The sequence below is a fragment of the Falco biarmicus genome, chromosome 2 (genome assembly GCF_023638135.1).
Source record: "Falco biarmicus isolate bFalBia1 chromosome 2, bFalBia1.pri, whole genome shotgun sequence".
Lineage (NCBI taxonomy): Eukaryota > Metazoa > Chordata > Aves > Falconiformes > Falconidae > Falco > Falco biarmicus.
The window spans coordinates 56,736,971-56,763,522 of NC_079289.1; the positions used below are offsets into that span (position 1 = coordinate 56,736,971).

Consider the following 26,552-nt stretch of genomic DNA (forward strand, 5'->3'; position numbering starts at 1 on the left):
TTGATGCTCTGGGACAGCATCAATGGAATATTTAATTTGAAGAATTTTTATTTGAGGAATATATAATTCATGTACTGTACTATGCTGCAATAGTGTAGAATTACCTAAAAATGCACTGATTCTTTTGCGGGTCATTATTCTTGATGACCAAGTAAAGGTAGCTAAGTATCACGCAGACCCATCTTACTGCACGTTGCACTTGAAACTGAGTTTTTGAGCAGTTAGCGTTGCATTACCTTTATTTACTCTAGCAGTAGCAAATTTTGGTATAGATATCAGTCATGTAGTAAAACCCTTTCTGGTAACATCACTAAGTAATAGGCCTTATTGTGAAGACCTGGAAGTCAGAACTAGGATCTATTCCTGAAACACTAATTCTTACTCAAATTACTAACAGTACTGACTTCAATGAAATTGGAAGAATCCAAGGACATAATGGTAATTATTCTGGCATGGGAAAGCTGACTGTTTTTAGAGCTATTTTTATTGATGTGTTTTTAAACCTCACTTATTCCAGTCCTTCCCCCTTCCCTTACTCTTGGACAAAAATAATCCATCAAATATTTCTGGCTGGTATCTGCAAAGTGAAAGTCATGTTCCTTTGAAGTGGAATAGAAGGAAATATCATGTCTGTGGTTTTGCTGTCTGTGTATAAAATACAGTCATTTATTAAAAATATTTATAATATCTGACGTTTTGATTTTTGGATCTGTTTATCTATAAAATATCCTAGGTATTTTATAGTCCCCAAATAGCTTAAGTTCCATATTTATGTCTTAGATTTTGATGCTGAAACATGTATTTGTAAAGGTACATGAAAGCTAATTTAACCAAAGGAAAATTTAGATAAAGACTTTTTCATATTAGAAAGAACTCATTAGAGGATGATGACTTTAGTGGTGAGCCCTTTCATGAAGCCTTTATGGAACAACCTTTAGCTTAACAGGGAAACTGAGTGTTTCCTGGATATGTAAGAGGGTTTTTTCCCCTGTAATTTTGCAATGACTTTTGTGGGGTGTTGCTTTTTTTCCCTTGAGAAACAGAGGGAGAGACAAATAATCTAAATAGAATACTACCATTCTCCCTTCTAAGGAAGAACTAATAACAAGTAATAATATGTAGTAACACATTCTAAAGGGCCAAATGATAAATTAATGGAAATGGGTTCTTGTATATTGTTTTGGAGACTAAGCACATTAGGCTGAAATGTTTCACAATCAACACGCCTAATTACTGTGTCTGCCACATTCATCTATTTAAGTCATTCCCAACTTTTGGATTGTTGCCTAGAATATTACAGTAATACGTGTTTCAACTGGTTATTCCCTTGTCACATGTAACTTCATGAAGGAGGCTGATTTTGTTTGGAAAAAAGAAATACAAGTGAGCATTGGCAGTAAGTTTATAATATTTGATGAAAAGGGATGATCGGTTTTGTAATGTTGATTCGAATGAGTTGCACGTGAACTGATGCCGTATTTGTTTTGTCAGGTCAGTGACTTAAAAAGTGCCTTTGTCAAGTCACTTTTATGAGCGAGGACTGCTACACCTGTATTCTCAAAACCCCGTCTTTGCCAGCCAGACATTGCCTTCACCTTACACCTGGCAGAAGATACCTCAGCTGTCTCCATTTGCCAATTAGTTGATGGAAAACTGAAAGCAGGAAAAGAGGAAGAATAATTATTATTATTCCTGGGACATGAACAAATGACTGCATTGCTTTTCTCGTGTAATCGATACCAGCAAGCAACTACTGTTCTATCAAGGAGTGCCATTGCATTGAAGGACCTTGGCTTAAAACTGGTGCATCTGTGACACAATCAACAAGCCCACGTGTTTTACAGCCAGAAATGCAACTGAGCATGTTTTTTCCCAGCCAAAAGTCTACAAGCGGGACTTAATGATTGATGAGTGACTGCTTGCTGATAAACTTTCTCTGTTTATTCTGCTTTGTGTGCATTGGACATCATTAATGGTCCCCCACTTTTTTTAATTTTCTTCTCGATTGCAATTGAAATTAATTTTTCAGGGGGTTTTTTGTTGTTGTTATTTCAGTTTCCTTTTTTTCTCCCTTCATCGTTAGTTTGGGAAATTTCTTCAGTATCATTCACTTGACAGCAGTTTACACATTCAAAATCAGCTTTTCATCATGGCTTTGAATGTTGCTCCTGTAAGAGATACAAAATGGCTAACATTAGAAGTGTGCAGGCAATTTCAGAGGGGAACTTGTTCACGCTCTGATGAAGAATGCAAATTTGCACACCCACCTAAAAGTTGCCAGGTTGAAAATGGAAGAGTTATTGCCTGCTTTGATTCCTTAAAGGTAAGAAAAAAACATTGCACATGTAGTAAAAGTGCTACTGCATTGTACTGAAAGTAAAATGTGAAATGATGGGTTACAACTAAACCAGATAAATCAGAAAATCATTTAGTTGTCGTAAGTTGTATATTAATACAAATGTTGTTTGTCATAACTTCTATTTATAGAAGCTTTTAAATGGTTTCTTTCTAAGGATATTCTTTTCAAGTGTCAATATGTTGTTTACAGAAATTGCATATGACTGTGGGATACAGGATTGCTTACAGCTGGTGGGACAATTGTGTTCTTCAGAGTACATTTTATGAATTATTGATGTTTCATGGGAAATGAAAGTACATGGTAGCGCAATACTAGGCCATTACCAGAGTTCTAATGAAACAAATCACACGGGTAGAATGCAGATTCTTTCATTTAAATCAAGAGAAATAAAAAAAGTCTATCCATTACTTCAGGTTTGATACAATGGGTTGTTTACCCTTGGTATTGGGGACTCTCAGATAAATTAATAGCATTGATGTTTACATATATGGGTAGTGCAGACAGCAGTGTAAGTTTAGAACAGTGTGAAGGGGTTTCCTCCTTTGGAGGAGAGTTAGCAATTACGTTGTTAGGCCATCAACTTCTTCTGATTTCCTAATGACACCAGGCATGCTTTAGAAAACTTTAAAAAATTCTGTAAAAATACTTCGTGTACTGCATAAAAGAAGATGAATGACTGTGGGCTTTTGGAAGTACACAGTGTTTTCTGTGATGACATATGTGTGTTATGTCAACAGAAAACGCTTATTACATATAAATAATTAAAGAGCAAATTCGAGCATTTAAGATTTTACTTTGAAAGTTCTAGATGTGGCTTTTTCTTTTGGGCATGGGAGATCATCTTAGCTTGCTTTTTAAATTAGCTCTGTAGATCAAAATTTCAGTTACTCACAGAGAACGCTCTTCCTGTGAAAACATCAGTGTGAATGAGAAGAAAATTCAGTGTTATTTGAAAATGTCGATTTATTTTCATTAAAACTTTTTTTTTTTTTTCTGGTGCAGTGCAAGATACTGTGCTAGGCAACTTTCTTCTGGGTTTTCTCATTTCTTCTCTTCTTTTGAAGATTCAGAAGAAAGTAATTCAGGGGAAGTGTTTGTGAGGGGGTTACATTCTGTATACCCTGCGAGCCAGAACACCACCTTTGGAGTCATGGCAGTATGTCATCGAGTAATATTAATGACCTTAATCCACGGATTACTGCATGGTAAACTGTAACAGCTTCTTTGTAGATGTTCTTGTGTATGGTTGCCTGCTAATGGGATAATACTTTTGTTTTTAAACAGGCAGGCTAGCATCTGCAATAAATGGGCAATAATAATTTTTTATGAATACTAAGAAATTTGGTAGAAGTTTTTTCTTAAAAACAGTTTTTAAGTCTTGTAAAGGCTCAGGGCTGTGGCTGGGAGGCTGGAGGTTGGCAGCAGGGCTCAGTCACCCATGGGCTGGCAGGGTGTGGTGGGTTTGCAGTGCAAAAAGTGCTGCTGCCGCTACATCATCCTGGACGGCAGAGATGCGCCTGTCCTTGCTGCCTGAGGACAGCATCACTCTCCCTGGCAAGGGTGCTCACAGCGGAGGTGCCAGCTATTCAAGCTGGAGGCTTTTGTGCAGGGATGGTTATTGCCCATGAACCGAAACTGGAGTGACAGCCTAAGCTAATAATACGTGAAGAGAAGTCCTGAGGGATCACTGTGGATAACTTCCTGACAAACCAGCACCATTGCTCAGTGGAGAGAAGTCCAAAACCATGCGAAAAACTTAGTCATAGCAAGTAGGCATGTTTTTCCTAGTGCAGGGGGGCATCTGCTCCGAGGGGCCGGTTCCCTCCAGCCTGCCTCTGGTGGCCGAAGTGGTGCTGCTCCATCGTGCTGCCTGTCCTCACGCTCTTCCCAGCTGGCAGAAGGGAGCATGTACTTAAGTCGTGTTTTCTGGTTGAGTCTATCGGGTTAAATTGCTGGTAAAGATGATATTACACCAAGCAGTCAGATTTTGGCCTGAAGCAGCAGAAGTAAGGTACAGGTTTCTTCTCACCAACCCTGCTGCAGGCAGAGGGAGATCCAGTAATGGGACAATGTCTTAAACTGCAACTCTTCACAGCTTAGCATGAATTGGAGCTCTGTGTGTTTTGTGTGCTGCCTGCCCCTGCAGTGCATAAAAAAGACCTGTTAGGGATCATGGTGAGTGAGTGGCTCTTGGCTGTATCAGCTGGTATCCTCACAGCCATTATCTCTGTTATTTGGAAGAGTTTTTGTAAATTACCCTATGTACAGCAGGAATGTGCCTGCTTAGCTCAGTTTGCTTATTCTGCTGGTTGAGGGACTGACGTCGTTAGTCACATAAATCTATTTGATGCATAGGAGTTGGGAATACTGGTATTTGCCATACTGTTTCAGAATAAGGCTTTGGCACTCAACAAGCAGGATAACTTTACATGTAAATAAACAGGAGTATAGAATTATAGATGAAATCAGAATTTAATTAAAAAAACCAAGAGCTGTTTTCCTTAATGAGCACTAAAGAACCGCACTTTAATGCAGGTAATTATTTAGAGTTTATTTACATAATATCTAGAACTTTGGAGACAGTGCTCTAACTGTCTTGGTTTGGTGTACCTGCTGTAACAATAAATTATAGCGAGTATGTTGAGTCTCTGTGAATAAACATCTTGCTACCCAGAGAAGACAGAATTGTTTTTTACTCTCCGAGGTATGTGTTACTTTTGGTGGTGCCTGGTAGTTACAGTTGCTCCTTAAAAAGTCAGTCAACCACAAGTTAGTGCTCTGAAAGGGCTCTCCTTTACACACTGATAGATCAAAAGACCCCCTGTTTTGGAAAGGGACGTATGCGCTCCAGCATGCCGCCTTCTTTCCAGATTTCCAGGGTAGATGAGGGAAGGGAGCATGGTATCTGCCAGCTGGATGAGGCTGCCAAAGCAGCAGTATGGAGCTATGGGAAAGAGTCCAGCAAAGGGCCACAAAGATTGTTGAAGGGTCTGGAGCATCTCTTATGAGGAGAGGCTGAGAGCTGGGACTGTTCAGCCTGGAGAAGAGAAGGCTCAGGGTGATTTTATCAATGCGCTTAAAAACCTGAAGGAAGGTTGCAAAGAGGACAGAGCCAGGCTCTGCTCAGTGGTGCCCAGTGACAGGACCAGAGGCAATGGGCCCAAACTGAAACATGGGAGGTTCCCTCTGAACATCAGGAAATGCTGTCATTGTGAGGGTGACTGAGCACTGGCACAGGTTGCCCAGGGAGGTTGTGGAGTCTCCATCCTTGGATATATTTAAAAGCTGTCTGGACATGGTCCTTGGGCAGTCGGCTTCTAGGTGGCCTTGGTTGAGCAGGGCATTGGACCAGATGACCTCCAGAGGTCCCTTCCAACCTCAACCATCCTGTGATTATGTGACCAGAAGCATCTTCACACTGACTTGCCCGTAGCCTCAGGGTTGTTTTAAGCTAGGAAAAGCTGACATTGGGACTGAAGGTAATAATCCCAGCCAGGGACACCTGTCTCCATGCTGTGCCATGTCCTCCATTGTGCTCCCACCAATGTCTTCATGATTGTCTGGTGCACCAGGTTGGGAAGTTGTGGTTAAACCTAAGTTGTTGCATTTGCTGCTGACAGAAAGGAAGAGGGGCCATTTGGCACCAGCAGAGCAGTGTGTGACTTCTGTCAGTGATAGTGCTATGGCCCTAGGCTAGGCTTCTGGAGTTAACAGGATTGCATCAGAAACCAAATTTTGCTATATTAAAGAAGTGTATTTGTAGGTCTGTTGGTTCCAAGTAAAAGGTCAACAGAATTTAATGGACCTTGTTTGCTTTTAACTCAAAAGGGATTTTTGGCTCTGAATACCTGTCCTTGCAATACTTGACTTTAAGCCCAGCAAAAGTTGCAACAGCAACCCGTTGGACCAATTAGTTTTGAGGATCCAGAATGCTCACTGTTGTAGACTGTCTGAGCTCTGAATATCTTTTGAGATGTTCCAGCTAGACAGAAATAGTTGAAGACTAATGAGCCTGGTTCAAATTCAGGCCAGGAACTTGCTGATTTCAAGCCAGGTTCTGCCGCGTGGACTTCTGAGATGCGGCTCAGCATTTGTTTCTCACTCTTTAAAGGACAGAGCCCAGTCTGTTCTGAACAAAGCATTTCTGGGGTGTTTGGAGAGCACAGATAGGTCATTCCTGTGCACCCAATGGATGATAGATGCGGCAGTCAGCCAGATGAGTGCCTGTTAGCCCGTCATAACATCACCTCCAGTGATGGGGCTCCTCTGGCAGAAGCTGCCCACTGTGACTCAGCCAGCTGGTGTGGCTGTGCAGGCAACTGTACCAGGCAGTGGCCTCAGTGAGGTTAATGCAAGGATGAAAGTGTCTCTGAGCTAATCTGGTTGACTGTGCCTGAGATAAATGAAGGGGTACTTCCATGGCAAGGCCCAGAGCCCTGCCAGTGGGTGGGACAATGGAGGATGCTGGGGAAGCACTGCCATAGCCTTGTCTGCTGCCTTAAACCCTCTCAAAGTCTTTTTGGAGCCCTTAGGGGCACCCCTTTGGATGCTGCAGTATTTGTGCAGCAGGAAGGGTCTGTGAAAAGGGCTGTCTAGCTGGGAAGTCTGAATTTCAGGAGCTGTTCTGTTTGTATTTTTATACTTCTCGCTGGGTTTCAGTAGCTTAATTTAAAATTGAAGAACGTGGTTATATAACATGTAATATATCACATTTAGATCCCTCCAAGTTGGTAAGCAAACCTCTTCTCAAGGCTTTCTTGTCCGGCTACTAGTAAAGAACAAAATCCTTTCAAAGGATGCTAATATATAATATAGTGCGTGGGGAGAAGACCTCACAACAGTGTGCTGTATTTGAGCTGGAATTAAAAAAATAAAACACCCAACAACATTAAAATGAATGGTGGTGTCTAGGAGGAGGAGGAAAAGCTTGGCAGATAAATATGATCATGTGCATTTTGCTGGGAGTTGACTATCATGTTTGCAGGCAAGTCTGTGTTTTAAATTCGTGTGTTATTTCTTGACTCAGATTTACACCCTTTTCTGCAGGTCAGCTACTAGAAGGATATGTTGTCTAAGCTAATACAGATAACAGAGGTATCTCGAAGATACTGTCATTGCAAGTTTTATGGTGGTAACAAGAAAATGAAAGCTTCTTTAGGGCTACAGATGGCTTTTTCTGTATTTTTTTATCTATTTACTAGTGTCTAAACACTTTGAGCTCTTCTATTTATTGAGCCAGCAGACTAGTGTGAACTGTTCATTTGCATTTTCATGAAAGCCTTTTAAGAATATGCCTATCTGGTCTCATTTGGCACCACAGAATAAAAGGTAATTGAAAGCTGTACACAGAGACCTGTTTACCAACTTAAAAGCGTTCCAGGGGGGGGAAAAAAAATTAGGAACATCCACTTTGATAAAATATCTGGAACTGAAAAGAATCTGTTTAAGATGGCCTCAGCTTTATTTAGAAAAAAATAAAGGGCGGGGGGGGGGGGGGGAAGTCTTTGTAAAGTGAGCAGGCTGTTTGTAAGAGAGGTGAGCTCAGAGTTGGGATGCAGTAGGTAGTCATTTACCTTCCGATAATTTTTTTGTGGATCTCTAAATATTTTACGATTATCAAGGACCAGGATCACCTCATACTTTGAAGTAGGTGATATCCACTCTCCCTTGGCAGCTGAGGCATCTGGACAGACTGTAGATGAGCACCATATGCAGAGGGGATTGGCTAGTTTTGTCTGTACTAGAAAGCATTTAAATGGGTGTTCAGTGTGCTAGCTGGCTGAATTTCTGCCCATCACCCGGTTATGTGGTGTGACAGTGTTCAAAGACAAGGTGAGTTCAAGGGCTGTGCCTACAGCTGTTGGGGAACAATGAAATGGGCAAACTTATTTCTTCTGGGTGACAGAGGGGTTTATTCCTGCTGGGCCCATGAATTTTGCCTGCTTTGCTGCACAGTGACCCAATTCCAGCAGGATGGGAGCATACAGGCTGTGATTTTCAGTAGTTGTGGGCTCTGGGGATGTGGAAGTTGCAGGCTGAAACTTCCCAGGTGGGGGATGCAGAATCCAGGTCTCACACTTCTTGCAACAAGTTTGGGTGCATCCTTTTTTTTTTTCACCCACTTCTGTTTTTTTCTCTTGTAAATAGTCCAATAAATTACAGGTAGTCTGAGAATACCAGCTGGCAGAAGCTTTTTGTGTCTGAGTTGCTGCAAAGTGTGGGCATGAAGAGAAAGTGTCAATCAGGGCCAGTTTTAGATGACTGAGAATTAACTCTGTAGGCTCCCGCTGTATTAGAATAGCATTGGCCACCCCAGGTCAGACCAAAGCCACATTTAGCCCAGTGACCCAGTAATGGCCAGTAGTGGATATTTAGAAGGTGATGTGCAAAGATGCAATGTCTTCCTGGAGTGCTCTCCTAGCTCCTGGCGGTGTGCTGCTTGGGTGCATCAAGAGCCAGGCACAGTATGGTGGTGCTTAACAGCTCTCAGTGCCCAACCATCTTTCCCCTGAATTTGTCTCACTGCTTGTTGAACCGTATATATCTTCAGCACCCACAGCATTCTACAGCAAGGACTTCCACAACTTCATTACATACAGCATGGAAACCAACTTCTGTTGTTCATTTCAAGCCTCCTTGTCTCATGGATGGCCCCAGTTCTTGTATTGGAAAATCAGGGGAGATTCTCCCTTGAATTGTCCTAAGGATGAATCTGGGTGAGACTTTTTCCACTGACTTCTCTCAGGAAGGGTTGTATTTCTCCCCAGTGAGTTCAAAGGAAGTCTCATGAGAGAAGACTCATTGTTTTAAATCTACTATGTGAAAATACTGTAGGATTCCTGAAGGGCCCTGCTTTTTCAGGATGTGGGAATTTTTTTGGCTCAGAATAAAGTGCAAGGCATCAGATGCTACATGAAATTATGCCATCCTGTTTCCTGAGACTATATTTCACCTTATATCCAACCCGTGCAACTGTGAGCTGCTGCTAAAAAGAGACGGTTACATTCAGTCCCATGTCCTATCACAACTGGCTCCCTTTTTTTTTTTTTTTAATCTCTGTTCAGATAATCATGCAGCCATGCAACTTCTTTGAGTTGATGCAAAGGAAAGCAAAGAACTACATGAAATGTGAGATGAAACTGAATTCAGGCAGCAACATCTAGCATAAACTGAGATACAGTGGGGTTCAAGAAAGCGGAATCTCTATCTTAAGACCCCCCCTTGTCTCTAAGTTCATTGACTCCTAGTATTCCCTGCATTCAGTCACCTGTTCTTGTTTGTTTTCTGCAAAAAATATTTAAATGTTCTTCTGCTGTCCTCCCAGCACGCACAAGTTCCTTTAACACTTCCTTTTTCCTTTTTACCTCCCTTCCGTCTATTCACGTAGCTGTCTCCATGCCAGCTTTTCTGGCTTGGAAGGGTTAAAAGCAAGGTAGGGTTAACAACCAGCTAGCTGAACTGCTGAGCGGATGCCCTTGAAAAAAATCCGTGAGCTTCGCTTAAATTGGTTAGGAGAGTGTTAAACAGAACTAAAAGAAGTCTTTACCTGTTGTGTTACGTTTAAAAGATAAATCAAAAAGCTGTGGGTGTTTGCTCACTGCAGAGGGGGCCCATACCGCTTGCTAGGATTTGTCACTTTTGAGAGGGGCATTTCTAATCTGTTTCAGAGCAAAGTCTGGAGGCACAGCTCAGCCTGTGAGGTTTAACCGGCCGCAGGCCGCTGGTGCCAAGCCAGGGGCTGGCTGCTGCAGCACAGGGCACTTGCCATCAAGTCAACTTGTGAGGAGCAAGTCCTGACCTGCTGCCACTGTCTCTGCCCTCAGCAGAGGAGTTGAACCAGTTGAAGTTGGTTATGTAGGCTGTTAGAAAAACCAGGTGTGTCCTTCAGGCCCCATTTTTGTTTCTGTGTTTGTGTCTCTTAGCAGCAGCACTGAGAGCACAAAGCTGTCCTGGCTGTCACTAGTATCGCCTGTCACCACCTGACTTGTCAGATTTTAAACCTGTGCACCTTGTTTTAACTTGGTATAAGTTACGTTCTCAAAGGAGAACTCAGCTGGACGCCTGACAAGTGAGCTACCCAGGCCTCCTTCCCCTCTGAAGATGTGGGAAGCCCCTCTTCCCAATTGCACCATTCAGTGGCAAACCACTTGATGGTCAGAGCAGATGCCTTTCACAGGCAGACTCCTCACAACAGCTTGTGCCTCCTTTGGCCCGTTAGGACTGCCCAATGTGAGCAAGTGTGGGCGTTGACCAGCAGTTTTCACTGTCTTGGTGTGGTAGAACTTGCTGAGCAGGTCACCTGGCCCCTGGGCTGGGGAGGGAGATGAGCACTAGGAGCAGAAATAGTTGAAAGAAAAAGCAGTGAAGGAACCATCACTGAAGGACTTAATACAAATGCATCTCCTTGTTCACTGAATCATGTTGTCCTGAGGGACTAACAGACTGTTTAGTAGTTCCTGGTCAGTGATCTTGCTGAGTTAACTCCTGAAGCTCGCTGCTTCCAGTTAAGCCCCAGCAGAAGAGCATTCCCAGGTAGTCTGTCCTGTCCCTTCATCTTGGATACAGCTGCCAATCGGTTATCAGTCTAAGTCTTATTACGTGAAGGAGAGCAGCTAGGCAGACTAGTTAGAGCTGCAGGAAACCTTGTGTGAAAGAGCATGGGGTTTGGCAGATGTTCTTCAGATTTTCAGGCACTTGGGAGTGCTTCATATACCCATTGATTCACTGTGTAGTTTTTGTTGTTGCACCAGCCCGTGCTCCCCATAGCTTTATAATAACCAATCTGTGGGTGTAGTGAAGGCAAAATTCAATCAGAGTCTCTGACTCATCCCATCACTAGGATTTTGAACACAAGAGCAATTGCTCTCTGCCCACTCCTCCCCCACGCTCCCTATTAACACGGGTCACTCACTGTTCCCACAGGCATGCTCTCTCCAGGTCTCCCCACCTACTCCTTTATTTTTCTGGCAGGTGGTTCCTCTTTCATTCCAAGCGCTTTTTTTCCCCTTGGCCCTGTGTATGAAGCTTTCTGTCAGCACAGGCGTCAGCTGTTCTTCCCAAGCTGTTATACTTTGACTGCATCATCAATACAAATGACAAGGCTATGCTCAGATGCAGGGAGCTTCCTGATGTAGAAGCATAGCAGAGACGAGACCCATGTTGTTCCTATTAGTCCAGGTCATCCCCAGCACTAGAAACTTATTTTAAATCTAAAAAAAAGAAGCACAACAAGGATTGGAGAGTATATATGCAAGTCTCTTTGACAACCATACCGATCTCCTGACTCATCTGTCCTCATAAGAAGACTGGCACGTTGTTTTTGAGGAGGTGGATTGTACTGGAAACCCACTGCAATAGAAGGAAAGCTGTTGTGGTTTTAGAGATGTTGGAACATATCACTGAAAGCCTGATGTGAGGTACCTGTCCCACAACTGAAATGCAAGAGGAAATCGTAAGGATCTGTCATCTTCCACATTGATGTGCTTCTTGTGGCTGTGGGCATGCTGTGCCACCTAGGATTCAATTCCTGCAAGGTTTTGACCACAACAAAGAAGAAATTAATAATGGGGAAAAGAAACTGTCTTCTCATCTGCTTTGTCCATGAGCTGTATAGCAAGGTGTTGTGAACACCTCAGAAGTCAGATAGATAGCCCCAATACTTGGAAAGACAAATGATTGATCAGTAAAAAGAAACTGCATGAAAACGCTATGAGAGATGTAGCAGCTGTGATGCAGCAGCCTTGTGTGCACTTGTTGGCTCAAGGAGCTAATGGAGCCGTCCTGCTCCCAGCAGGCAGCTGTAACCCTGCAGGGCTTGTGCATTGCTCCACAGCGCTTCTGACTGAAAGGTGACCGGGTGCAGTCGCTGCAGTGCAGGTGTACTCTTTTGCATGAGGCATTACGAGTTCTCAGCCTTTGCTTCCTTCCTGGGTTCGTTTGGCTTGAACAAGAGGGGGTCTACGGGGCACAGCATCATGGCAGCTGCATGGATGACCTGTGCTAGCAGCCCATCAAGTGTGCTGCTGCCTCACCTGCATGTCCCGTAGGCCACAGACCTTTTAAACTTCGTAAAAAAACTAATTTATTTACTTCTGTTCAAAATTTAATTTGGGCCTTTAGTATTCTGCAGTGAAGCCATACCTCTGACTGAATGGGTTCTTGTACCATCTTAGGTGTTGTCAGTAGCACCTGTGAAGATACACAATGGCTGTAAGAACAGCTCAGCTGTGATTCAGAAGCTGAGCTGCTGTGACCTTCTGTTTGTTCACAGTGAGCCAAAAAATAAAATCCAGCATGTCAGACACTAGACCAAACCCTACCACCTGTTGTCAAACAGGCCTCTAACCCTCAACCCCAGCCAAGTAAAAAAACTCAACAAAAGCCAACTTTTTAAGCTAGATCTAATGTGTGAAAGTCACAAAACGTGTAATGCCTTTTTTCCCTCTAAGATCACTTGCTAGATTAAGCCATCACTTTAAAATCACGGTGGTTTTATTTGCTGTGTATAGGACCTGAGTCTTTGGGCTTGCATCGGTTGCCCAGACAGAAGCATCTGATGCTACCTAGAGCGCTCTTGATAGCTTTCCAGTGACGTGTCAGAGGAGTGTGTCATATCTGCTGGCACTGTGCAGAGGTCCGCGATGTGCCAGGGTGCTCCAAATGGTCCTGCTGACTTCTCTGTGGCAACAGAGTGAAGCCCTTTTTGGGAGGCAGCGTTAGCTCTTGTACTGACTGGAGGCTCCAACATCAACTGCTTTAAGTGAAAAGGTTCACGATGTGTTTGCCACCGTGATGACCTGGCTGAAAGGAAAGCTGGGGTATACGCCAAACCCAGAAGAAACTGGCTTCTGTAGCAGAAGAATGCCCTTGTGGAGACCGAAAGGGGATGAACGCTTTTAGCTTGTACTTTATAGCTTGGCATTTGTAAAGCTAACAGCTCACATAAACTTGTTGATTTGAAATAGTTGTGACCGTGTACCTGGGCTCGTCTTTTGATATCTGTGACAAGAAAGAAAATCTTCCCAGGCACAGGGATGTTATGATAATGAACTCAGTCTATTTAAACATGAAAAGATGGGCAACCCTTTGCAAATTCAAATTGAATGGCTATCATAACTACCTCTTCATGAAGATTTTAAAGCTAGAAATTAACTAGAATATGCTCTATGCATTTGAAAAACCATGAAAGTTACAACAAGGAAATCCCGTTCCCATGAAGTATAAGTCTCAATTACTTCATTTCCAGATGTGAACATATGTCAAGTGCCATCAAATGTGCACGTAGTTGCTTTCTGATACAAAAAAGGGAAAAAATACTTGCTTTTCAAAGAGTATCTTAATGGTGATTTTCTTAAGGTAGTGGATAATAATGTCATGAAAATGCAGGCTACTCCCCAAACATATTTTGCCTTACCTGTGTACTTCATAGGACTGGTCGTACAATGTATGCCAGTGTTATTAAAAATGGAGGCATGGGGTTTGCCATGGTGGTATGTGGATGTAACTGTGGAGATACTGTCAGGATCTGTAAATTACGGTGTTGGTATGAAGGCGATTTTGTGCTTCATGCTGAAGATGATGATGTCATTGAAGTTCCAGCCTGCGACAGTCATCAGTATAAATCAATACAAATATTAATTTGCTGCAAAAGTCTCATTACTTCAGTGAGAGCAGCATTAGCTGATTAGAATGCGTGAACTGGTTTATGTTCAAAATGCAGGAAGAGTCTACGGTTCTCTTTCTTTAATTGAACCTTCTGGCTATGATTGTTTTTAGCCTGGATCCTTGAGGAAATGAGGCTTACGCAGTCAGGCTCTTTCCCTCCTCCCCCGCTAACTTGTGAACCCTCTGGCCAGTTTCAGCCAAGTTTGACAAAGAGATCATAGTCTGAAGGGTAATTAAGCATCCTGGCTTGTGTCAGAAACAGTGTGGCCAGCAGGACCAGGGCAGTGATTGTCCCTCTGCACTCAGCACTGGTGGGGCCGCACCTCGAATCCTGTGTTCAGGTTTGGGCCCCTCACTGCAAGAGGGACACTGAGGTGCTGGACCGTGTCCAGAGACGGGCAACGGAGCTGGTGAAGGGTCTGGGGCACAAGTCCTGTGAGGAGCGGCTGAGGGAACTGGGGTTGTTTAGCCTGGAGAAAAGGAGGCTGAGGGGAGACCTTATCGCTCTCTGCAGCTGCCTGACAGGGGCTGTAGGCAGGTGGGGGTCGGTCTCTTCTCCCAAGTAACAAGTGAAGGCCAAGAGGAAACAGCCTCAAGTTGCACCAGGGCAGGTTTAGATTTGGTATAAGGAAAAATGTCTTCCCTGGAAGGGTTGTCAAGAACAGGAACAGGCTGCTCAGGGAAGTGGTTGAGTCCCCATCCCTGGAGGTATTTAAAAGACGTGTAAGTCATCGCACTTGGGGACACAGTTTAGTGGTGGACTTGGCAGTGCTGGGTTAACGGTGTCACTTGATGATGTTAAGGGTTTTTTCCAACCTGAACTATTCTATGATTCCACAAGTTCTGTAAAAACAGGCAACCAGTCAGTAGGGTGGAGAAAGAGCAAGACAAGTGAAGGTTCTCAAAGAGCACCAGCAGGAGAAGATCCTTAAAACTTAGCTAACCTCAAGGAAGCTGCATTTTGGGATTTGCAAAGGTGTAAAGCCCCCGACTTCATTTGTGCTGGTGCTTGCAGCACTACCCATTTAATGATACTAACAGTCTTTGTGCTGAGCAGAACTGTTGCAGAGGACTGCTTGCAGTCATTCCCTTTTTACCTTTAGCCTCTGCTTGCTTGTTAAATGTAGTTTTCGTGATATTTTCCTTTCCTGACCTTTTCAAATAGCAGATTTATCTTACCAAGTCATTGGTACTTACCTTTACTTCTTTTTCTTTAGGGAGAAGGCAATTTCCATTAGGAGTGCAAGTTTAGGTCTCATTTTAGATGGGTGTCCAAGGCAGCGAAAGGATTGTGGTTGATAGGTGGGGAAGGTGACACCTTTCACTGAAGCTTGCTGTTGTATAGAAAGCACCACAGAAATTACAAAAGGCATTAAGAGAGACTGAGAGAAGGTGTAACACACTAGAGTTTGTGGTTAGGACTCATCTGGAAGGAGGGAGTTTGCAGTTACCATCCCTGCTGCTAGGTTTCTAGAGGCATATTTTCTTTAGATAGCCAGTTGATGAAAAAACAAAACCTGTCCTGGAAGCAGAGGTGACTATGTTTTATGTAAGAACCATATGCCACTTTGTCCTGAGCTTTTAGCATCTCATTTTGTTTTCAGGGCAGCAGCCCACAAGGCTCTTCCTGTATCCTGGTGCAGGAAGAAGCTGGTCTTTGGCGTTACTCAAAGCAGGAATGCCTAAGTGATGTTTGCTCTTTCTTCCCCCAGACTTGACATTTTTGCAGTGTAATTGTCATCCACTGTTTTGTGCATGATGATCTTTTAAAGAAGTACTGCTATAAAACCCCACAGATCTAGCTAGCTTTCCTTAAAGCACCAACAATTCTATAAACAGGTTTTCCTTTATCAGATATTTCAGCATGCCAGCTGTTACAATATATGTAATGTGTTTAATGAGCAAGGGAGTTTATTATTAGGTAATTGAATAAGGCAGTTCTTTCTAATTAGTTATTTGCCTTTCAGTCCTGGATGTTGCAAAAAGACCTGCTGTGATCTGTGTCAGTTGTAGCTTGGTGTGCTTTGATTTGCTATAAAGCAGCTGTGCATCTCAGCGATGCACAAAAGAATTAGGGGTGTGAAAGTGGACAGCAAGTTTTTTTATGTGAAATGAGAAATGTCATTACTGGCTAATTAAGTAGCAAATGAAGCTCAGTTAACTCATATCTGTATACATGGCCAAATTCTATTTAGTGGGTTTACGTATTGATATAGATGTGGATATACCAAATGGAAAAGTAGTGCAGTAAGTTAATAAATGAGTAGCTTTATGGCCATTTCTTTATGGCATCTAATTTTGCCATAAAGCAATATTATTTTTTTTGTGCTTCAGTTCAACAGAAGTTAATTAACTGATATACCTAACAGCTTTTGTTGATCCCAGCATGCTTGTGATCTTAAGACTGCTTTATCGCTTGAAAGGAGATGCGAGTAGAGCAGCCCAAAGGAAGAGAGGGTGACGCTCGTGAGGTAGCAAAGCCCGGTAGTAGACACTGGTACCCCTGCATCACTGCAGATGCCAGGAGGAGAGACCACAGAGAGGACAACACAGTTTGGAAAATGTTGTGCTGTTTTTTTCAGTGACAATTGTAAGAATAAAGCCAGTGCGTAGAAAGAGGGAGGCTGCAGGCAGAACTATGTGCTACTGTTGCACTTAATGTGAAGCAACCTTCTCTCTAAACTCACTGTTTTCTGGTACGATGGTAAAAACCAGCAGGTATAGCGAGTATGGGAATGCCAGTGTTGTTATGAGGGTGTTTAAGTGGTGTTGCATGTTCTCTGCCTTGGCTGTTTAATTCAGACTGGCTTGGAGAACAGTGTTAGCATAATAAAAATTTGATGTGCAACTATAGGCAAAGAAAAATGAAAAAAAAAAAGCCTTAAGTGATCTAAACAGAGGGCTGAAACTTTCTGATATGGCATCTGCAGGATTGTTATGAAAATTGATTACTTCAGTATTTTTTTGACTTTGTACTTTGTTTGTGTATAGTGTATGCATAAGTTAGGAACCCATTTTACATAGATAGCCATAATTTTTCAATATAACTACAGTAACGTTAATGTGCTTTCTCTTCCCCAAGAACATGGAGGGGATGTGTTTTCTATTTAATTACGATTTCTTAAATGTATTTTTTTCTCTTGTTTTCTTTACAAGGCTGCATTTGTCTGATGATGCAGTGCAGACATCTTAAAAATCTGTGTAAAATTTACAGTATTTGTAAGTCTTAGTTATAGATCTCCTATGAGTATGTCTTTCTCTTATACCAATCTTAAAATTAGTGTAAATCAGAAGGTATCAATCTTTATATGTATATTTAAACACACCTCTGCTTGCAAAATACTTGTATCTGCGTTTTTTGAGCTGAAATGTAAGTCTTCAGTCTACAGGTCATAGTAACCATTCACGTCATAGCAGACCTCTATAGGATGACAAATAGATAACCTTGGATATTGGAAGATGTTTATTAAAATGGTGGCTTTTGTCATGATGTGCTGTGTTATTTGAAGCAGATTGTTTAACGTCTCTGACCCTTTGCCTTTGTGAAAGGAATTTAACTCCTGGTTTTCTTATTTACTTTTCTTTTAGAAGTAGGAGAAATTAATTAGCTGTTCAAGGTTAGTAAGGAGAGACAGTACTTTCTATTGGACTTGCTAACATAGCTGGGAAGAAGCAGACAAACTTTTTTGCCCACAAGCCCTTCTCTGGGTCATATTTATGGATAATTAGAGAGTGTCTTGGAAGTATAGAGCATGTCTGTTGATACTCATTCATCAAAAAAAAAAAAAAAGCCTTTTAAAATATCTGGAAGAGGCTGCATCTGTAACAGAATTTATTTACCTAGGAGTCTATGAATGCGTAGATCGCATACATACACATAGAGAGAAATGTGGAATATTTAGTGTGTGCTGTACACCAGAGTTGGTGAACCCAGAATACGTTGGACATAGAGTCATTCATGCAGTACAACTGTAATTTGTCCATGAGATCCTAACACCCAAAAAATTGGCTAGATTAAGGTGAAATGGTAGAATTAAGAGCACTGTAAATGGCTTCTGCAGCTCAGAGAAGCAATTCCTACCCAGAATTATGGAAGGACCTGTGTCTACCTCTAGCAGCTTGGTGGTTGAAGTGTAAGTTGGATTCCAGTGCTCAGGGGAAAAACAGGTCATTAATCCAGTCCCCGGGATGTAGTACCTAAAGTCGTGTCTCTCACTTCTGAACTGTTGGCCCAGTTTAAATTTGGGCTCCCCAAAGTGGAGGCAGGTTGCCTGAGGAGCCCCTTGAGCGAGGGACATCTCCTAGCCGCCTCACTGCCGCACCTGTAGCCCAGCGCTGTGCTGAGGGCTTTGCAGAGAGCAGGTTACAAGTGCTGGTTTGCACTGGAAGAGACTAATGTCTCCTCCCACGGAGAGTGAGGCTTCATTCCCAGCTTTTATTTTTTTTAAAAAAGGCATGCCAGAGATTCTCAAAGCCTATCAAGCACACAGTATTTTTGTTTTCATGCTCAGGTATCTGCTGAAGATTGATGTAATCTTTTCTTTTAATGTTTGAATAGGAGATTGTGCTCTTTTGTTGAGGTTTTCTCTAGTCATCAAAACTGACGCTTGAAAGGTATGTAGTAACATCTGAATACACTCTTCCCTCACCTTTTTAAATTTTTACCTGTAATGCAGCTCTTTGGTGTGGAATTGGAGGCTTAAAAATCCTGTGATGTTGGTTGTTTCTTTATTTTTTAATAGATATCATATATATATGACGTCTATTATTTAATATATATACATCCTTCATCTCGTCTGTTTCTCAACAAAGGTTTTCTCTTAAGCATACTGCTGCAGTGTTTTACGCTCAGTGCTTTGCTGATGCAGGAGGACCCTGACCCCACTTGAGTGCTTTGCTTGTTAGTACTTTATTGAGCGAGGACTTCAACAACTTTTTTGCCTTGGTTTTCACTGGCAAGTTGCAGAAGGCAAAGGCCAGGGACTGGGAGAATGAAAAACCACCCACTGTAGAAGATCAGGTTCCAAGAACATCTAAGGAATATGAAATTGCACAAGTCCATGGGACCTGATGAGATGCATCTGTGGGTTCTGAGGGAACTGGTGGGTGAAGTGGCTAAGCCGCTACCAATCATATTTGAGAAGTCATGGCAGGCTGGTGAAGTTGCTACTGACTGGAAAAGGGGAAACACAGCCCTCATTTTTTAAAAGGAAGATAAGGAAGAGCCAAGGAACTACAGACCAGTCAGTCTCACCTCTGTGCCCAGCAAGGTCATGGAGCAGATGCTCCTGGAAACTATGCTAAGGCACGTGGAAAATAAGGTGATTGGTGGCAGCCAGCATGGCTTCACTAAGGGCAGATCATGACTGACAGATTTGGTGGCCCTCTACGGTGGGGTTAAAGTATTGATGGATCAGGGAAGAGTGACTGACATCGTCTACCTGGACTTGTGCAGTGTTTTAACACTGTCCCACACGATAGCCTTGTCTTGAAACTAGAGAGACATGGGTTTGACAGATGGACCACTCAGTGGATAAGGAATTGGCTGGATGGTCTCACTCAAATCATTGCAGTCAACAGCTCAATGTCCAAGCAGAGACCCATGATGAATGGCATTCTTCAGGGGCTGGTATTAGGACTGGCACTGTTTAACATCCTTGTCAGTGACACGGACAGTGGGATTGAGCACACCCTCGGCAAGTTTGCTGATGACACCAAGCTGTGCGGTGCAGTCGCCATGCTGGAGGGAAGGGATGCCATCAGAGGGACCTTGACAGGCTTGAGAGGTGGGACCGTGTGAACCTCATCAAGTTCAACAAGGCCAAGTGCAAGGTCCTGCACATGGGTCGAGGCAATCCCAAGCACAAACACAGGCTGAGCTGGGAATGGATTGAGAGCAGCCCTGAGGAGAAGGACTTGGGGGTATTGGTTGATGAGAAGCTCAACATGCGCTGGCAAAAAGCCAACCCTGTCCTGGGCTGCATCAAAAGAAGCATGGCCAGCAGGTCAAGGGAGGTGATTGTTCCCCCTACTTGGGTCTTGTGAGACCCCACCTAGAGTACTGCCTTCAGCTCTGGAGCCCCCAACATGAGAAGTACATGGACCTGCTGGAATGAATCCGGAGGAGGGCCATGAAAGATGACCAGAAGACTGGAGCACCTCTCCTGTGAAGACAGGCTGAGAGAGTTTGGGGTTGTTCAGCCTGGAGAAGAGAAGGCTCCGGGGAGATGCTATAGCACCTTCCAGTAGCTAAAGGGGCCTACGGGAAAGCTGGAGAGGGACTTTTCACAAGGGCTTGTAGTGATAGGGAAAGGGGTGATGGCTTTGAACTGGCAGAGAGTAGATTTAGATTAGATCTGAGGAAGAAATTCTTCACTGTGAGGGTGGTGAGGCACTGGAACAGTTTGCCCAGAGAAGCTGTGGATGCCCCATCCCTGGCAGTGTTGAAGGCCAGGTTGGATGGGGCTTTGAGCACCCTGGTCTAGTGGAAGGTGTCCCTGCCCATGGCGGGGGGTTGGAACCAGATGATCTTTAAGGTCCCTTCCAACCCAAACCACTCTATGATTCTGAATCCCTTGATATCATTCAGGCAGCTTAGCAGATACCTATTGTATTAATGACAGGTAAGAAAGATAGCTTTGAGGGAGTCGTGGAAGTAGAGATTTCCGTGCTGTTTTTTGTCATAGGCAGCCACATCACTTCCTCGCTAAAGTTATTTACTAATCTCCATGCCAAATGTGGGTGGGGTTTTTTGGAAGGATTTTTTTTCTGCTTCCATCAGAAAACTTTCCTATAGCTCCAATTCTCATGTGCGTTCTTTTCATTTCCAGCATGGACTTACTCACTGCCAGTTTACCTCTGTTCAGCTGAAGGCTCCTGTTACTCTACAGCTGAAGCAACTGCGTTGCCTCTTCCTGCCACCCCTCCTGGCCACTCCAACTTCTGCTGGGACGTTCACTAGAAATAGGCATACCCCTCCTCAGCCTTTCTTCTACTCAGCCAAAAAAACCCACCACGCTCCATTTCTCTGCTTGTAAGGCTTTCCTTTCCTTGGCAGCCCTTGCCCATGCCTGCTCCAGGCCAAATCCATCTTATCTGGATAAAGCACACACGGCATTGCAAGTAGAAGTTCGTCGTGACAGAAGCAGCCTTGCTGCAGCACCCTACTGGCTTTCCTAGGCAATACTTGTTTGATACATCCTTGGGCTGTGATTGCCTTTTCCACAGTTTTCTCACACCAGTGTCTCCACTGTCAGTCACTGATTGATCAAAGCATCCATGATGCTCTCTTGTGCCATGGCTAGCTCCATCCCCACATTATAGCCAGACACCTTCCTGTTTGTGTCTGCTGATGCGTGGGGTTCATGCAGTTGCCTAGAAATACTTCGTTCTTTCATACTAGTTCTTGTTCTCCGGATTTCAAGGTCATCATCTTCTGTCATTCTGTCATTCTGATTCTTCTCTCTTCCCATTGCCAGATGAGCTTGAGTCATCAGCACATTTCATTGGCTTATCGAGAGCTCCTAAAAACCACAGATTTGGCGTCCTGGAGACATGAAGCTTAACAGTGCAGTCAAAGCAGTTGCTTTCTGCATCTGTGACTTTATAGCCCCTCCAGCCTGTATCCCCATGGATGTCTTCTCCTGGGACTGATCCCATGTCCAACTAAGCTAATTGTAAACCTCCAGTTTGTCTCATGGAGCACTTCATTGTCCCCATGTTTTCTGTACCTTTTGAAGTGCAGCCTGTTTTGCCTGTTTGCTGTATCGTGCCTCAGTGGTTGTTCCTCTGCCTGGGGAATTAAGTGGAACAGGCTTTCTCTCTGTCTGAGTTATATGCTTTTTGAAGCTGTATTGATAAATCCATTAATTTAAATAATTTGGGAGCTCTCATCTGTGATACCATGACATGAATCCCTACCTGCACATTTCCACAAGGACCCTTTCACAAGAGAAAAGCCATTTACACTTGTAGTCAAGGGTTCTTAAACATTGTCTGGCCAGTGATGTACATTAATATGTGCTTACACTGTTTCTGTGAATAGCAAGTGGGATTCTGTTTTTCTTTTTCTTGCTTCTGCAGGCTTCTTTCTAAAAAAAAAAAAAGAAAGAAGGAAATATGTAAGATTTATCTACCCCTCAGTTCTCTTTTTATTCTGAAAGGAATGTTTCATGCTTTTGCAAAGGGTGTGTGTGTTGGACTCTTTGTTTTCTTTTGCTTTTTTTCCCCTTCTGTCAAAATTCCATCTCTGTTTTCCATCAAGGATATGTGAAAAATATTTTCAATATATATCATTAAATGGTTTCCTTGTTCTTATACTGCTCCCTAGGCATCTGCTGCTGCCTGCTTTTGGAAACAGGATACTGGGCTGGATGGACCTTGGTCTAACACAGTACAGCTGTTTTAATTTTCTTAAATGCTGAATCATTTGACAGAAAAAGTGATTTTTATTTATTTACATGCAGCTGCAGTGGCTCTTGAGCAGCAGAGTCTGTGGTTTGCTCTTGAGAATATGAGGACAAATTCAGAGGTGTACAACAGCTCATCTAAGTAATTACAGAAGTGTTCCTAATTGTAACCTTCTGTTGAGCACCGAGGCAGTGAGCGTGTGTTGCAGTGAAGTGTGTAACTTGCAGAAAGTCTGGATGTTTGAGGAAAAGTGGCAGAGACCCCAACAGCAGGGAAAGAGGGGATCTACCCAGGCTTGCACTCTGAAGGGAAAAAATGGGTGCCATAGGGGAACAAAACCTGCCTGAGACTTGGTAGCTGTTGCAACTGTTTAGGAAGGGGAATAGGAGAGAACTGGGCAGCGGAGTATCCAAATTCTGTAATAACTTATCAAAACTGTAGATGGTAAATGTTTTATTAGATAGTCAGTTTAGGAAAACTTTAAGGGCTCACAACTACAACTTTTCAGACCTTCTTTTTGAAACTTCTGTGTTTTAATGTTGATTTTGATCCTTAAATATGTTTTCCTCTCAATATGTAAGATGATAAAAAGTTAACTTCTCTTTTTTAAAGAAGCAGACATAGAAATGTGAGCTCTGTTTCCTTATAATGTTGATTTTTTTTGTATTCCTAATTCATATACCCCTGAAGTCAGTAACAGGTTGTGATATGCTGCAGTGAGCCCAGACATGGCTGGGAATCACAGAAATACTGTTATTTAATGACACTGGGCTGACAAAGATGGTCTTGCAATGATAGCTTCGGAATGAGGTCTTCTGAGATCCCTGGGCATTAATTTTACCTGTTTACCTAGCTGTGTGTAAAGGTGCAAGTTTTCTTGGGATTAGGATTTGTGTTCACAGAATTTCCAACCAATTTCTGTATTTGGACATCAAAGTTAGACTTTTATTTTACTTTCACTGTATTTTTACCCATTTAATCATCAGAGCTGATTTTGTAATTAAGTGGATGTATTTATCACCTGATTTAATTTTCTCTAGGGTTATTGTTTTTCACATGCCATTTTTCGAAATTTTGTTTGATGCACTCATCTTCCACCTGTAGGTTCTTTTTTGTATTTTTAGAAGGTTTTGAAAACATTTACCCTTGTTTTTATGTTACAAATTGTTAGAGCATTTACAGATACTGGGCTTTGTTGACTTGCTGCTCAGGAGTTAGTTAAAGTTGGCCGAATATTTGTCCTAAATACTTCCTCGCTGGGGTACTTGGAAATAGCAGTTTTCAGCTTCTCCACTGATAGTGTACTAGCCAACAAGCAATACATTCTTATCTGACTCTACTGTCCTTGAAACACTTTTCTTTTAAGGAATGCCAACATGTATTTTTATTTTAGGTTTAAACAAAGAAAAAGATTAAAATTCTGGAATATGCATTTATTTTTTTCTAACTGTAGGGCAGATAAAGAGTCAAAGGAATATTAGGGTTAGCCCCTAATCTATTCATGAACATGAGCAAAAGAAAAGACCAGATGCAGTTTGTTTTATATGTAAGTTACCTTTCCAAACAGAAGACGATGTTTATCTGAAGACCATTAAATAGGTGCTTATGTATAGCTAATTATTTGAACACACTCAAGCTGGTTTGCCCTATGTTTTTTGGGACCTGCCAGTGCTAAGGTCCAAGAGGTTGGCGTGGGTTGGATAGCTTGCTTTGCTGTCTTTTCAGCTGGATCCTCGGAGATGGGTATTGGCTTGTGGACAGCACCAGCAATCCCACACCTCCCAGTGCAGCTACTCAGAGTCATCCTAGGTAATCCCTCTGTGTGGGAAGAGAGAATGAAAACTGGGGGCACTGAATGTTGCTGAGGAGTACAGCATTGTACATGTGGTGTCCAATCTCTGCCTGCCTCTGTAGACAGCTCGCTGCTTGAATCCACAAGCCACGGTGCCTGCTGGGGCCACGCACAGGCATGGAGAAATGTTGCAAAATTACTCTCGCATTCCATGACCGGCAAATGCTCAAATACCCGTACTCCCCTGCAGCATTAGGGGGTTTGGGGCAGGGTGGGTGGGTGGTTAGTGTTGGAGAGCAGTGGTAGCCATCACCTTTCCAGTGTAGCAGGGTTGTCATCTTCCTCTTAGTTGCAGTCAGAGAGATTTGAAAAATACTTCATTGTACATCTAGGGTCTAGTGTGTATGTGAGTTTGTTTTTAATAGCAAGCATAAAAGGTAGATTTAAAACATTAGAATCATGTTTTAGAGGTCTTCATAGGTTATCAGCTCTTTCTGTATCTGCAAGGAGTACATGATGAATTGGCAGACAGCTGTTTGATAGTATATAAATTGTTGTCTGGTACTCGAATAGCTTAACATCTTCCAACTGTGATCAGAGGTGTCTGAAATTGTTCAGCTTTATGCTGAGACCTTCAGTTCCTCATTAATTCTAGTACTCCATGAGTAGTTAATAATGCTGTGTAAGGCTTTTTATTTCCAAAGAGCCATATTTAATTACCTAGTGATTGGCCTTTATGTTGGGGTTTTTGTTAAATGCTGAGAAAAGTTCTTTTTATCAGACTTGCTGGTGTTTTTGCATTGTTTCCCTGTAGTCTCCAAACTGGTAATTCCACTTGTTAAACTGGGTTGGCTTTTGCAATTTCCTTTGTTGTGGGATTCTCCTCTGCTTCCCCCAGTACGTTCCAGAAATTGTTTGCTTGCAGGCAACTCTATTTATAAACTTGGTTCGTTTCTGTTTGATGTTTGAAAAGTTTTTTCATAGCTGTTACCTTTTATCTGGTTTTGTTATGATACACTAAGCAAATGTTCCTTAAGTAGTTAAAACTGAACACTTTATTTGTTAAATACAGCCAGCCAAGGGAATCCTTTGGGCACACATCCCCATTCTTTGCTGGCTCCCTATATCATTGCTCTCAGAATTATAGCGCAGGAAGACTAATAAAGCGTGGTCTGCAGTATGGTGGGTGGCTCTACATACGATGAACCTTCTGTTGAGGCCTCAATACCTTTAAGATTCACTGTGTTTCTTCTTCTCAAAGCAGAGTTGATGTTTAAAGCTGTTTTGGCATTCTGTGTTCACTGAAACTTTGAGACTGGGACTATCATTGCTGAGAAGAAATCTGATAAATAGTTGCTGATGAAACGCTGGGCTTTCAGTTAAAATAAATAAAATAAATAAAAACCCCAGAGACATCTGCTGGAGGAGACAATTTTTTTAAAAAATGTTAATAGTGCTGCTGTAGTCTTAATGTCAATTTAAAATTCATTAAAAACTGTTTTCCCCATTGGCAGTTTCTTCCTTTCTACTGAAGATACTTGCCAAGGAAGATTATTTACTATATTCCATGTGATCTGTTGTAAGAAGGCAAGATAATTCTAATCAGTCTGCTTTTAAGGTATCTAAAAATTTGTGAAAATAAGTAGAACTAAATAATTGAAAAGCTAATAATGATGTGTTTGGGGTGCATTCATGTTTAACGCATCTCCAAAGCAATCTTGCATCAGAGGCTGTTATCTTTAGAGGTACAGAGGTACCCTTATAAAAATCTCACATTTTGTGTGTGGTTGGTCTGCCTATATATATAATCCACATATCCTGTAGTGTGTATCTGGCCTACCAAAGAGAGATGAGTGCAGTTCTTCCAACTTCCTGCATCTTTTACCTGTGTGCTTGTGATCTGTTTGGCAGTATTTAGGGTCAGAGCTTTGACCTTGTATGAAGATGCTCCATCTGGCTCATAGGTCTTCCAGAGAATCCCTAATGAGTTTTAGGTTCCCATACTGTGTGTGTTGGTACTCAGATACTTACCCCTATAGAGCAGCATATGTGCCTCCAAGACTGACCTGAAGATGTGAAAACATATTTGAAAGTAGATCTATCTTTTTACTTTCATTGTTTTATTTATTTACTAAGTAGTGTAGAATAGGGATTTAATAGCCTGAAGAGTGATATTTTGTAGGCAGCCTTGTGAATGAGTGGTAGGAGGTAAATGACGGCTTGTATCAGGAGCTGTATCTTTTGGGCATGATTTTACATTACATTTGACAAAGAAAACCTAACTCTATTCTTTGCCTTGCTAACATGGCAAAATAGCTCCTAGTGCTA

The 26,552-nt window shown here is 42.4% G+C and overlaps 1 protein-coding gene across 12 annotated transcripts in view; it reads left to right on the forward strand.

Moving 5' to 3' along the window:
- MBNL2 (muscleblind like splicing regulator 2) overlaps positions 1-26,552 on the forward strand; it is a 113,581-nt gene that overhangs the window by 36,385 nt on the left and 50,644 nt on the right. For 10 of the 12 annotated variants that reach the window (XM_056327540.1, XM_056327545.1, XM_056327544.1 and 7 more), the window contains exon 2: positions 1,492-2,323. The exons of 1 other annotated variant lie outside the window; for it this stretch is intronic. In XM_056327540.1, coding sequence (XP_056183515.1) covers positions 2,150-2,323 — 174 coding nt within the window. In that variant the 5' untranslated portion in view covers positions 1,492-2,149. Of the gene's footprint in view, positions 1-1,489; positions 2,324-26,552 lie in introns of those variants that run through there. One more of the 12 variants, XM_056327549.1, reaches the window with a different exon arrangement.